Here is a 13038-nt window from a genome sequence, read left to right as displayed (position 1 = left end):
TGTCAGCCATGAGGAAGTCGGAGGGGGGAAGTGATGGAGGAACAGCACCGGAATCGTCTAAGGTAGAATTGGAGGAGAAAGTCTGTGCGAAGAGATCAGCTTTATCAGTAGAAGAAATAGCTACAGAACCATCAGAGTAGAAAAGAGGAGGGAAGGATGATGAGGTAAAGTTGTTAGAAAGATTTTTGGCAAGATGCCAGAAGGAGCGGGAAGAATTCGAGTTGGAGAGTTGAGAGCATTTAGTATGGATGAAATTATTTTTAGTAGAGCGAAGAACAGACTTAGCACGATTCCGGACAGAAACGTAAAGATGATGTGATTCAGGGGTGGGTTGGCTCCGGTACCTTTTGTAGGCCCTCTCCTTGTTGTGGACAGGATTAGAACAAGCGTGATTAAACCAAGGCTTTCTTGCGTTAGTCAAAGGATATGAGAAAGGAATGTATGCTTCCATGCCCGAGAGAATAACCTCCGTAATGCGCAAGGCACACTCAGATGGCTCACGGCCATGGAAGCAATAATCATTCCAGGGAAAATCAAAGAAGTACTGCCTGAGGGCCTCCCAGTCTGCGGCTCCAAAATGCCACAGACGGCGTTTCCCTGGAGGGTCCACGGGCCGTACCGGAGTGATAGGACAGGTTAAGGTAATAAGGTTGTGATCAGAGGAGCCCAACGGAGAGAAAAGATTAACAGAGTAAGCAGAAGGATTAGTTGTGAGGAAGAGGTCAAGTATGTTGGAGCTCTCTCCAAGGCGGTCAGGGATACGGGTAGGGTGCTGTACAGGCTGCTCTAGGTCATTAAGGATAGAAAAGATGTAGGCTTGTTCACCAGGTGGATCCGTGAAAGGAGAGGAGAGCCAAAGGTGGTGGTGAACATTGAAATCTCCAAGAAAGGAGATTTCAGAGAAAGGAGAAATGGATAGAATGTGTTCCATCGTAGAAGTAAGATAGTCGAAGAATTTTTGATAGTCAGTAGAATTAGGGGATAAGTAAACAGCACAGATATATTTAGTCAGAGAATGACAGGAAAGCCGAAGCCAGAGTGTGGAGAATTCAGAAGAATCAAGTTCAGGAACACGAGAGCAAGATAAGTCGTTGCGTATATATACACAACAGCCACCTTTGGCTTTAAAATGAGTATAGAGAAAGTAGGAGGATACAGAAAAGGGTTTGCTGTCAGATGCCTCAGATGCCTTAATAGATATATATAGATATATATTAGATATACAGTATATATATATATATATATATATATATATATATATATATATATATATATATATATATATATATATATATATATATATATATATATATATATATATATATATATATATATATATATATATATGTGAATAGATATATACACACACACACTCAATCCTCATAAATCGCGGCAATTTGTGTCTGGACCGCTGCCGTGATGTACGAATTCCGTGATTTATGAATGATAACTCTTATGTGAAAAATGAATTTGGGTCTGGACTTTGGCCAACCACCCCCCATAGCACCATACCTACACCTACCTAGGCACCATCAAACACAAACATACAAAATTTAGGAATATTCAGTGCATTTATTAAATAGAAATAAGCGATGTTAAGGGATCTCACCTTAATCCTAGGACGAAATTGCTTAAGTGAATGGAGTGGGGTGGTGTTGGGAAGAACTTAGAACCTCTCAGCACTCGTTCTTTCAAAACTCTTTCGCCAGCCTTGAAAACTTCTCTCCCTTCTCAACACGATGAATGAGCTCCAAACGTTGACTGTACGACAATGGCGGCGGCCTCTTAACGCCATACTGCTTAGAGCAATTCATTTGGGGGTCAGGAGGGGCCATGGCAGGTAGGGGGTGGGGGGAAGTTGCACAAAGAAAGCAGGTAACTGTTGTATTCCACGGCGACAGTCTGTAGTGTGCGAACTGGCTGGACAAGAACATACAACATGGCGGCATTAATATGCACACATGCCACCAGGGACACGCGGTGATTGGTTGTTGGATCGCGATTTTCAGTTGAATGCCGCGGTTTACAGTTCTCCTCGGAAAAGGCCCACTTGGGTGCCTAGGTCCGCGATTTTCGTGACTTAACAGCGATTTAAGGATGCCGGCAGTCTGACTGCCACCTAGCTGTGATTTATGAATCCGTGATTTATGAACACGCGATTTATGAGGATTGACTATATATATATATATATATATATATATATATATATATATATAATATATATATATGTACAGGTAACTCGCACGGAACACGAGGGTTTCGTTCCTACCGTGCCGTGTTAGGTGCGAAATCGCGTATATTTAAACTACTCCGTATTTTGCTCCCTAGACCCCCCAAATGTGTTGTTTTGCTGTTATCTGTCACTAGAAAGCACTTTAAGTGGTTAGAAGGTTTATTTAATGTTATAACTCACAAATACAGTACTCCTGAGCAAAACTTCAACACACAAATACTGTACGTAAACACAAGGAAACATTCCGACGCCGATCATAGGTAATAAATTAGGTTAACTGGTACCAGTGCTTTAACTTACAAGTACATACCAGAACAGTACATATTTAACTTAGAAATGCAGTACTGTGATATCGAATGATTTCAGTACATAATCTGTTAGGAATGGCTGGAAAAAATGTTATGAATACATTTTCTCCTTTTTGATATATGTTTATGGTAGTTTCGAGTTATTTTTTACGTTATCGTTGTGCCCATGCTTGGAAAAGGGAGCGAAAGAGTTGAATTTTCAGTCCTAAATGAGAAAACTGCACGTCCTCCAAGGCTAGACTCTGCCACGGGAGAATAAAGTGGAGGGTCAGTCCGATTAGCAATAAGGAAGTTGTGTCACAACTTCCAGCTCCCACACCACGAGAATGCCTAAAAATAGAATCGTAATGCAGTTTCAGAACTAACAATAAGTCTAATTATTACGAATACAGATACAAAGCAGAAATAAATACGTTTACAGACAGGGAAAACGTATTTCTTCCGTCATAACATGTTCATCTTTCTCAATCATTTTACGTTCATCTTTATCATTTTACCTTGTTATTTTCGCAATATATATTGCTGTCTCGTAAACAGGGTGGTTGTTTGTGTTTTGCAAGGGAGGAAAAAGGTTGTATTTTCTGTCTGGGTCGAGATAATGGGTGTAACTATGTGTGGTTAGGCATGGCCACGAGCGAAAAAATCGTACATCCACTCATCACGATAGCCGGTGGTGAACTGACAGATGATACTTGAGACGGTGAGGTCAAGGTCATGTCCCAGATTTTCGTTCACTTCCCGAAAGTTTTCACAGTTTTCTACAAGTTGCAAACCATTACAGCAAACCTGAGCAAATAGGTAAAGATACCAAGACAAAAATGTATTTTTCTCTTATTATAAGTCTTTAACGAACAAACAAAAAAAAAGGCAATATTCCGACACCGATCATGGGTAATCATATAAATCATGTTAACTGGTTACAAGGCTTTATTTAATGCTTTAATTGCTTACAAGTACATACCAGAACAGTAAATATTTAACTTGCAAATACAGTACTGTAGAAAAGCAGTACAGTAAGAGTTTAACGAACAAACAAAAAGGCAATATTCCGAAGCCGATCATGGGTAATCATATAATTCGGGTTAACTGGTTACAAGGCTTTATTTAATGATTTAACTTTATTTAAGTGCTTACAAGTACAGTACATACGAGAACAGTAAATATTTAACTTACAAATACTGAACAGCACTGTGGAAAAAACGAACAAATAAAATAGGCAATATTCTGACGCCTATCAGGTAAACTGGTTATAAGACTTTATTTCTTGCTTTAACGTTATTTAATAGTACTTTAAGTTGCACATAAACTTACCAGAACAGTACAGTACTGTAAATATTTAACTTACAAATACTGTGCTACTGTACTCGGGAATGTCTCACTCACTGAATAAGTTCCCGCCTAGATCGTCACGTAATCAAAACAAACCGCGCGCTGCGGTGACGTTCGAGGATTTGATCTTTCAAAGGCCTCTCCTGCGTTAATTTGTAGTTTTCATAATGTTTTTTTTAATCTTACGTTGTCTTATATGTATCCCAGCCCTTACCGCGTATAATTGCGAGCGCGTTCCGTGAGATCGTGTTCCGTGCGAGTTACCTGTATGTATAACGGCCATAACACGTTGAGTACACCGCTTCCCGTCCGATCAGCGAAGTTAAGCAACGTTGGGTCTGGTTAGTACTTGGATGGGTGACCACCTGGGAACACCAGATGCTGTTGGCATCCCTACGTGTCAAGTGGGGTTGGTGGAGGATTAGTGCCCCTCCCTCTAAAACAATTAACTCTAAGCCCTTGGCCACCCCATTTGGGATACATGGCATCTGGCAATGAATGAATGAATGAAAAAATGTATATATATATATATATATATATATGTGAGTGTGTGTGTGTGTATATATATATATATATATATATATATATATATATTTTTTTTTTTTTTTTTTTTTTCGGTTTTCCAAACTTTCCACATTTCGAAACACTTTAGCAGCAAAACTGAGATATGTCATCCTGAAAATGGTATACAGTACATATCATATACTTTAACACATCCTTTGTCAGTCAGAAAGACGAAAACAAATTAGAGATTTTTTTTTTCCCCTTGAGGGTGCACTACGGCTCTGCAATGTACAACAATGTATGGGTTAATCATTAATGGTATAGTTTTGTTAGTATCCAAAGTGATTAGGAGATAAAAGAGGTTATTGAGCATGTTGTAGGGATGTTATAGCTTTCCAGGCACTAATTCCTCGAGAGGCCATCAAACATTGCATTTTGATTACGGAAGAATTTGTTTTATTGATTGTTGCCTCTAACTTTTGCTTTTATTGCAGGTTAGATCTCCACTCATCTGGCCAGTCTTCAGTGATTGGGCTTGCATGGGTTGGAGGGATGTGCAGACCACTTCAGTCATGTACCATGAATGAGGGACGCTCCTTTATGGCAGTTTATGTAGTTGCCCATGAAATGGGACACAAGTGAGTACAGTACTTGTTTCATCTTTGCATCACTGTTCATTTTCCCTCAACTGCTGTCCTCTTACCTTTACTACTCGTCAAATCAGCCACTTCTGTCATCCCTTCCTACACCACTGTCTGCCCCTCTTTACAGTACTGGCCCCCACCCACACCACTGTCACATCTCCCTCCCTACACTGCTGTTCTCCTCCCTATTCCACTCTCTCTCTCTCTCTCTCTCTCCACCAGTCTTCCCCCTCCATATACCACAACCTCCCCCCCTCTCCTTTTGCCATTGACTCTCCACTCCCTTTGTCACTGCCTTCCCTCCCCCACATCACTCCTCCGTCCCCCTTCCCCCAGTAACACTGTCCCCTCCCTCCACAAGTGTCCTCCTGCCTAATGTTAGATTGAAATAGGGATGTTTCATATCTCCATGGTTGTTCAGTTTGTATATGGATGGAGTTAGAAAGAGGTACAAGGTAGGGCAGTGGATGTTGTAGCGACCTTAATGGGTGACGGCAACGGTTGGAAACTTGCTTTTCTGTTTGTTCGATTGTTTTTGAAGGCTCCAAAATTCATGCATTCGTTGGTCATGGTCACCTAATCATGACTTTCCATGCTGCTCAATCTCTTTCAGCTGCCCTATTCAGTCCCTTTGAGTTCACACTCAGTGACCCCGTCCCAGGTCTTTTTCGGTCTGCCTCTCGCAGCCCTACCCCTAACATTAACACTTGTCACTTTCTTCACCCAATTATCATCTCCCATCTTCTCCACATGCTCAAACCATCTCAATCTACCTCTCCTCGTCACAACACCAATATACTCTAGTCCCATCCTACCCCTCAACTCTTCCATTGTAAACCTAGCTCCCCTCCCAGGCCTTGTACTTAGGGACTCACTGCACATCCACCTAATCATTGTCATTTCTGTATTTTTGAGCCTGCATATATCCTTTTCTTTTACTGCCCAATTCTCACTACCATACAGCTTTACACTCCTAATATATGCTGCGTACAAAGATCCCATAGCTATCTCCATGCGTCTTTAATGTCCCCATTGTTCACCACTACCCTTCCTTCATTGTTCTTCACATACTGCTCACCTATGATATCCTTATTCTCCCTCTTGATCTGAATTGCCACCTTAAATATCATATTTTTCATTTCCACACTATTTACTCTATCAAATAAAAATCTTTTTGACTCAGACTTCACCCTGTAAACCTCTTTTCTAGCCCAACTCTGGCAGACAAACATTCCTCTTTGTTACTGCCCTTCTTCCATTCCTGGAAAAACCTTTTCTTCTCCTTAACTGCAGCTTCTACACCCTCATACCACCACCAAGTTACTCTGTGTCATGGTGGGCCTCTTGTCCACCCATATACTGAATCAGTGACTCTCAAGACGTTGCTCCTGAGGGCTCTGTACTGTTCATTAACACTTATGTCAATGTCACCTTGTTCAGCCACCACTGTCCTCATCTCGCTGTGAAAGGCATCCCTTACTGATTGGTTTTTCAGCTTCCATATTTTCCTCCTGGGTGCATAGGTCCTCTTTTTCATCACCTGCTCCATAAGCAGCATGTTGCATATCAATAGCTTGTGTTGCTGCACAAACGCCTCGCTCCCTATAACTTTAACATCCCTCACCAACCATCTATCAGCCCTCCTAACCAGGAAATAGTCCATCTGGCTGCTATTTTCCCCGGACTCTTATATAATCAACCTACTCTCTCTTTTCATAAAGTGTGTGTTGCACACAGTCATGTTCATTGCCTCCCCGGATTCGAGTATCGTTTCCCCTTCTTCGTTTTTTGTACCACATGCACATCCCTCATGTACTCCTTCATATCCTTGAGCTGCCTCTCCTACTTGACTATTTAAATCCCCCCCCTAATACTACAATCTCATCATCCCCCATACCACTTACTACACCTATTAAGTCATCCCAAAATTTATTCTTCTCTGCCTCATCCAAGCCCGCCTGTGGAGCATATACTGATATAATTGCAAACATTACCTCACTGAACAAAATATTCACTACTCTTATCCTATAACTTGCCTTGATAACATTCATGGCATATTCCAACCATTTCTCCCAGACCAACACACCCACACCCCCATATCCATCTGTCTTACTCTGCCAAAACAACTTATAATAACAGTCCCTCGCAGCAGTCTTTCTGGCTGATCCACCCCACATCCACCCACCTCCTACTCATTACCTCAACCACTTCCTCAGCTCTACCCCTCAGACTTCTCACATTCCACAATGCCACTCTGATCCCCCTGGGTGATTTAGTGTCTTCAGGCTTGCTTTGAAATTCATTCCTTAACTTGGTCATAATCAGTAAAATGATAAAGGGGGAGAGATATACCACCAGGCCTACCCTTTGTACAGTCCCAGGTCCAGGCAATAGATCTGGGACCCCTAGCCCACCAGCCTTCACCAGTGGCTGTGGTAGTGGCCTTGGAGCGGTTTGGGCCCCCTCCAGGGGCGCACCCAGGAATTTTCTAAGGGGGGGCCTGTAGTGGTGAGGTCAGGTAATCCGATAATCACCGGGAGGTCACATGCAGGTTTAGAGTCAGGGAGCTGCTGGCTCATGTGTTACTCTTTGTTTGTACTTGCCGATTTTTCATGTTTTGCTGTAATCGAAATAAATATACATAAATTTTTTAAGGATCCAGAGAGCTAAGGGGGGGGAGGGGCCAGGCCCGGTGGCCCCCCCCCCTGGGTGCACCCCTGGCCCCCTCTATTGGGTGGGAGCTGCAGCATGGGGACTGCAGTGCTCTGTACCCTCTAGCACAGGTTCAAGCCCCATCTCACCCTGCCCCCAGGATCTATACTGGAGGAACCCTTGTCATGCCTCCCTTCAAAAGGTCCGCCACTAGGTAGTGGGGGCAAAGTTTTCTGCCCGCATGCCCATGTTGGTGTCAACCCCTATGATGTAGTGGGGTACATTCTGTGATATGTAAGACGCATGTTGTGTAGTTTATGAGGTAGTTAGCGGAAGTGTTTGGGAGAGTATGATGGTCAACTCTCCATGTTAGTATCACACTGAAAATGTCAGCAAAGGGGATGGTTAGGTAGCTAGTGAAACAGAAGATCCAGCTCTCCCCATCACAATCATTCCCATGCCTCTTAGGAATACCATCCTGATCGGCTGGTGCTACAGATTATGCTACAAATTATACTGTATTTTTAAGTGAAGACAAAGGGGAACTGCAAGGCTTGGTGAATGAGTTTGGGAGAATACTGTATGTAAGAATGGAATTTAAAGGTGCTTGTAGGGAAGAGTAAAGTCGTGATCTTCGTGAGAAATGAAGTCATTGAGTGCACAGGGAGGCTTGATGGTGAGTAAATGGAAAATATGAGTACTTTCAAGTACTGACTTGGGTGTTGTGATGAGTAAGGATGGAAGTTTAGAGGAGAAAGTGCTTGAGAGAGCACAACAAGGATGAAAAGTTGCTGGTTTATTGAAAGCAGTGATAAGAAATGGGGAAGTGAGCATGAAGTAAAAAAAAAGTCTCTGCATGATAGTATTTTGATACCCACTCTGACATATGGAAGCAAAGCTTGCACCTTGTCAGAAGGACACAAGTCGTGAGTGAGAGCAGTAGAAATGAGTCATGTGAGAAGATCGTTCGGAGTTACACGGGGAGACAGCCGACAAATGAGAAAGTGAAGGAGCATTGTGGTGTGGGTGTAAATGTGAGAGAAAGTGTTAGAAATTCTTTGAGGTGGTTTGGCCGTGTGGAGGGGGTGGAAAGTGAGAGATTAATGAGGAGAGTTTGTGAGTGAGGTGGAGGGGGGGAAGGGGGGAGACCAAGGATGAGATGTTGGGATGGGTTAGAGTAGTAAATGAGAATTGGGGGGTTTAAGTTTGGGGTAGGGAAGCAAAATGGCAGGGGACACAGCAATATGGAGGTGATTTGTTTGTGGGCACCTCATATGGGATTATGGTATAGATACAGAAGATATAGAATATTTGCTCATGAGAACATTAAAAATAAACTTTTTTTTTTTTTTTTTTTTTTTTAATGCTAGGAAGAAGGAACCAAAGGCCACGAGCCCACAATAACTGTTCCCTCCAAGAGAAAAACAAAATACAAGAGAGAGCCAAATTCAAGATCCGATCATTTCGAGATGCCTGGACACGCTGCGTTTGAAAGACTGGAGATCATAGCTACCTGGAAATACAGACAGAGGGAGACAGTTCCAGAGTTTACCTGTTGCATAAATGAAGGACTGGGAGTAAAGGTTAACTCTTGCATTAGAGAGTTGGACAAAAAAGGGATGAGAGTTTTCTGCCAGACAGGTGCTACGCGCCTGTTGTAGAGGTGGAGGAATGCAAGCAAACAGTTCAGAGGAGCAGTGACCATTGAAGTAGTGATAAAAAGAGATAAAGATGCAGCAGTGTGGCAAAGAGACAGGTTGAAGGGAGCCAGTAAGAGTTGGAGAGTTAATGAGACGGAAAACCTTTGACTCTACCTTGTTGAGAAGAGCTGTATGTGGGGAGCATCCCCACACATGAGACTTGTACTCTACACAGGGGCAGATAAAACCCCTGTATAGAGTCTACAATTGTGCAGGGGTAAAGAAGGTATGGAGTCAGCTTAGCACACCTAATCTCTTGGAAGCAGATTTTACAAGAGATGTAATATGATCTTTCCAAGATAAGTCCCAAATGAATGAAACCCCAAGTATGTTCAAGGATGATGCAGGATTAAGCTTAATATTATAAACATTATTGGGTACACCTGTGGAAGATTTTTTTGGGTTGATAAGTGTAATGAGTCTTTGAGGCATTAAAAACAAGAAGATTATTTTTACCTCTGTCAGAGACACAAACCAAATCAGACATTAGGTGTCTCATAGCCTCATCCCCTGTTTGTTGAAGTAACTGCAGAGATGGACGTTGTGGGAACTGAATGGAAAGGTGAAGGGTGGAGTCATCAGCATGCGAGTGGATAGAGTTAGATGTACAGCTTTGAAGGTCATTGATAAATAAAGGAAGAGAGTTGGTGATAGGACAGAGCCCTGAGGAACACCACTGTTGATAGATCTAGGAGAAAAACAATGGCCATCTACAACAGTGGCTATAGAACGACCAGAAAGGAAGCTATAGATGAAGGCACAGATAGGAGGATAGAAACTTTAAGAGGGCAGTTTGGAAATTAAAGATTTATGCCAGACTCGTTCCAGAGTCTTTGAGATGTCAAGTGCAATGGCAAAGGTTTCGCCAAAGTCCCAAAAGGGGGATGACCAGGAGTCTGAAAGGTAGGTGAGATCGCCAGTGGAGCACCCCTGAAGGAGCCCATACTGATGATCAGGAAGAAGGTTGTGATAGGAAAGATGCTTTAAAACATTTCTGTTAAGAATTGACTCGAAAACTTTTGAGACACAGGATGTTAAAGCAGTTGGATGATAGAGGGTTGGAAATGGTCACCCTTCTTTGGGACTGGCTTAGTGAGAGCAAACTTCCAGCAAGAGGAAAAGGTACAAGTTTATAGACAAAGGCAAAAGAGTTTACTTAGGCAGGGTGTAAGCACAGAAGCACAGTTCTTGAGGACAACAGGAGGGACTCCATCAGGCCCATATGCCTTGTTAGTATTGAGGCCTGTGATGACAGAAAATACATCAGCTGAAAAAATTTTAATGTCAGACCTGAGGGAGTCAGAGGGGGGAAGTGATGGAGGAACAGCACTGCATTCGTCTAAGGTGGAATTGGAGGAGAAAATCTGAGCGAAGAGATCTGCTTGATCAGTAGAAGAAATAGCTACAGAACCATCAGGGTAGAAATAAGTCTTGAATATCTGTACGTGAACTGATTATAGGGAAAGAAATGTTTTACTGTACAATTGTCATGACTCTTGTGTTCACACGTCAGCTGTGTACCGTATTTGATCATGGCCCACCCGTCTTTTTCCTCCCCACATAACCACCATCACGCCACCCCTCACTTGCCATTCAGCTGTTTTGCAGAAGTAAAATAAATGCATCGTTACTGTTACCATATTTACCTACTGTGAATAACATCACCCTGTGAGTATTTGCTGCACTAGCACATAACAGCATACCTACATGGTCTTTCTTGTTCTTAAACCCTTGCACTGCTTTTTCTTTTGGACCAGCTAAAGTAGTTTGGGGAAAATATCTCCACAGCAGGCCTGACGCAGATGCGTTATAAATTTGCTTTGCAGGTTATGTTTGGCCACAAGCCTATTGAATTCTTCTCAGAATTCTTCTGCTGATTTGCTGACTCGCTGAATGCCAAGTTTATGTTTTCCATGCCCGTCTACAAGGAAATCACATTCATCTTCTATATTACTTTTACTGTAAATTTCTTTCTTTTTCTCATACACTTGACTCTTGATTTCCTGTACCCCTGTTTCCCGGTTTTCGGATTTCACGGACATGGGCTGAGGCCAGACAGTATTATCAAATGCCGGACAAATGCCTGTACAAGTCCGGGATTCGCACAAAAGTCTGGCCATCATTCTCTCATATAAAACTATAAGCATTCTGCTGCACGGCACAGTATAATTTTAGCAAAGTTTTGACTTGATAAAGGCCATTTGTAACACACACAAGAATATATTTTCATACATGAAATGCATCTTGGCCACTAGGCTGCTTCACCCCACCAGTTCCTTCTAGCTTGTGGCAGTATCTCATTTGCCTCTTACCTTTCTCAAATGCCACTATAAATAGTTTATTGCATAATACAGTAAAATTTAAGGAAGGCTTGGACACAATAAAATTCTCAAGTAATAAAAACAAAAAAATATTTTCTTACGGACAAAATCAGTGGGATCCCTTCCTATGCACTTAGCTCATCCGGCTCGGTGTAACTAAATACCAAATCGGCACTTTTCAGTGGAAAGTATTTTAATTTTTTTGCCATAGTGCCTCATACACACCTAATTATCTGAAATCTGCTAAAAAAAAATTATACTTAATATAACAATAATTAGCTTTAGTGGTAGGTGGTGGTGACTGTCATCCACTCACTTGATGTAGTGCTGCCTACTTCTTCCTTAGCCTTTATCATTCTGTTTCTGTGCCTGCCCTCCTCTCTCCCAATTTCTTCCATCTTTCCTGTCACTTCTTATTACTTTTCTTTCCTTTACAGGTGGCTTTGCATTGAGTGACAAGCCAAATGGTTTCCTGTAAGCCAAGAAACCATTTACAGCACAGGGTGGTAACCATATAACCAAACCATACGTGCTTCCTACGTGTCAGCAAGTGGGTTGGTGGAGGGTTAGTTCCCCTCCCCGTAAAACAAATAACTCAAAGTCAAATGGCCACCCTTTATGGGATTATGGCATCTGGCAATAGACAGATAGATAGATAGGTTTCTGAGCTAAAATGCGCCAATGTTAGCAGATATTTCCCCTTCAGATCGTCAGCTCACCTGACTCGGTGCGACTAAATAGCAAATCAGTACTTTTTACTGGAAAATATTTTAATTTTTTTCACCACAGTGGCATATACACACCTAATTACCTGAAATCTGCCAAAATATTGTGCCTAATATAACTTCATTAAGAAATTAGGTTTCAGAGCTAAAGTGCACCAGTGTTAGCAGGTATTTCCCCTTCAGATTGTCAGCACACTTTGACAGACTTCTGTTTTGCATAAATATTTATTTTGAGTACAAAAAATGTAGCTGCATTGTAAACCGTTATTTATACAAAACAAAAGTCCATCAAGGCGAGTTGTTTGGCTAGAGGCAAAACACTTCTGCTGACTTTAAGAAATTTTCGCTCTGAATCCTGATTTTCTATTAATAATTAAATTAAGCGCAAATTTTTGACTGAATTTCAGATAATTAAGTGTGCAAACCTATATGGTGATAAAGATTAAAATATTTTCCAATTAAAATTGCTGATTCGGTCCAAGATCGAGATCACATCTGATGATTTGCGTGTTTGTATCTCGGTCAGTTGATCAGTGGTTGGCTCACCTTGTGGTGTTCCATTCCTGGTTCATTTTCCTCTTTTTCCTCAGCTTTCCGATCTTCTATCATATCATCCATATTC

The 13038-nt window shown here is 41.8% G+C and overlaps 1 protein-coding gene and 1 non-coding gene across 2 annotated transcripts in view; both read left to right on the top strand.

Moving 5' to 3' along the window:
* The window catches only part of LOC145412391 (uncharacterized), a 235392-nt gene that overhangs the window by 118997 nt on the left and 103357 nt on the right, over positions 1-13038 (top strand). Inside the window, exon 8 of the mRNA XM_080282280.1 lies at positions 4869-5012. Within this exon, the coding sequence (XP_080138406.1) occupies positions 4869-5012 (144 nt within the window). The remainder of the gene's footprint in view (positions 1-4868; positions 5013-13038) is intronic.
* LOC145412717 (5S ribosomal RNA) lies at positions 4142-4260 on the top strand. The gene has a single exon (XR_013899628.1). It is a non-coding gene; the product is annotated as a 5S ribosomal RNA (ribosomal RNA).

This window comes from Coenobita brevimanus, chromosome 93, assembly GCF_032717465.1.
Source record: "Coenobita brevimanus isolate Jiangsu-jjx chromosome 93, ASM3271746v2, whole genome shotgun sequence".
In the NCBI taxonomy this organism is placed as follows: domain Eukaryota; kingdom Metazoa; phylum Arthropoda; class Malacostraca; order Decapoda; family Coenobitidae; genus Coenobita; species Coenobita brevimanus.
Note: the sequence above shows the minus strand (reverse complement) of the source record. Positions and strands in the feature narration are given on the sequence as shown.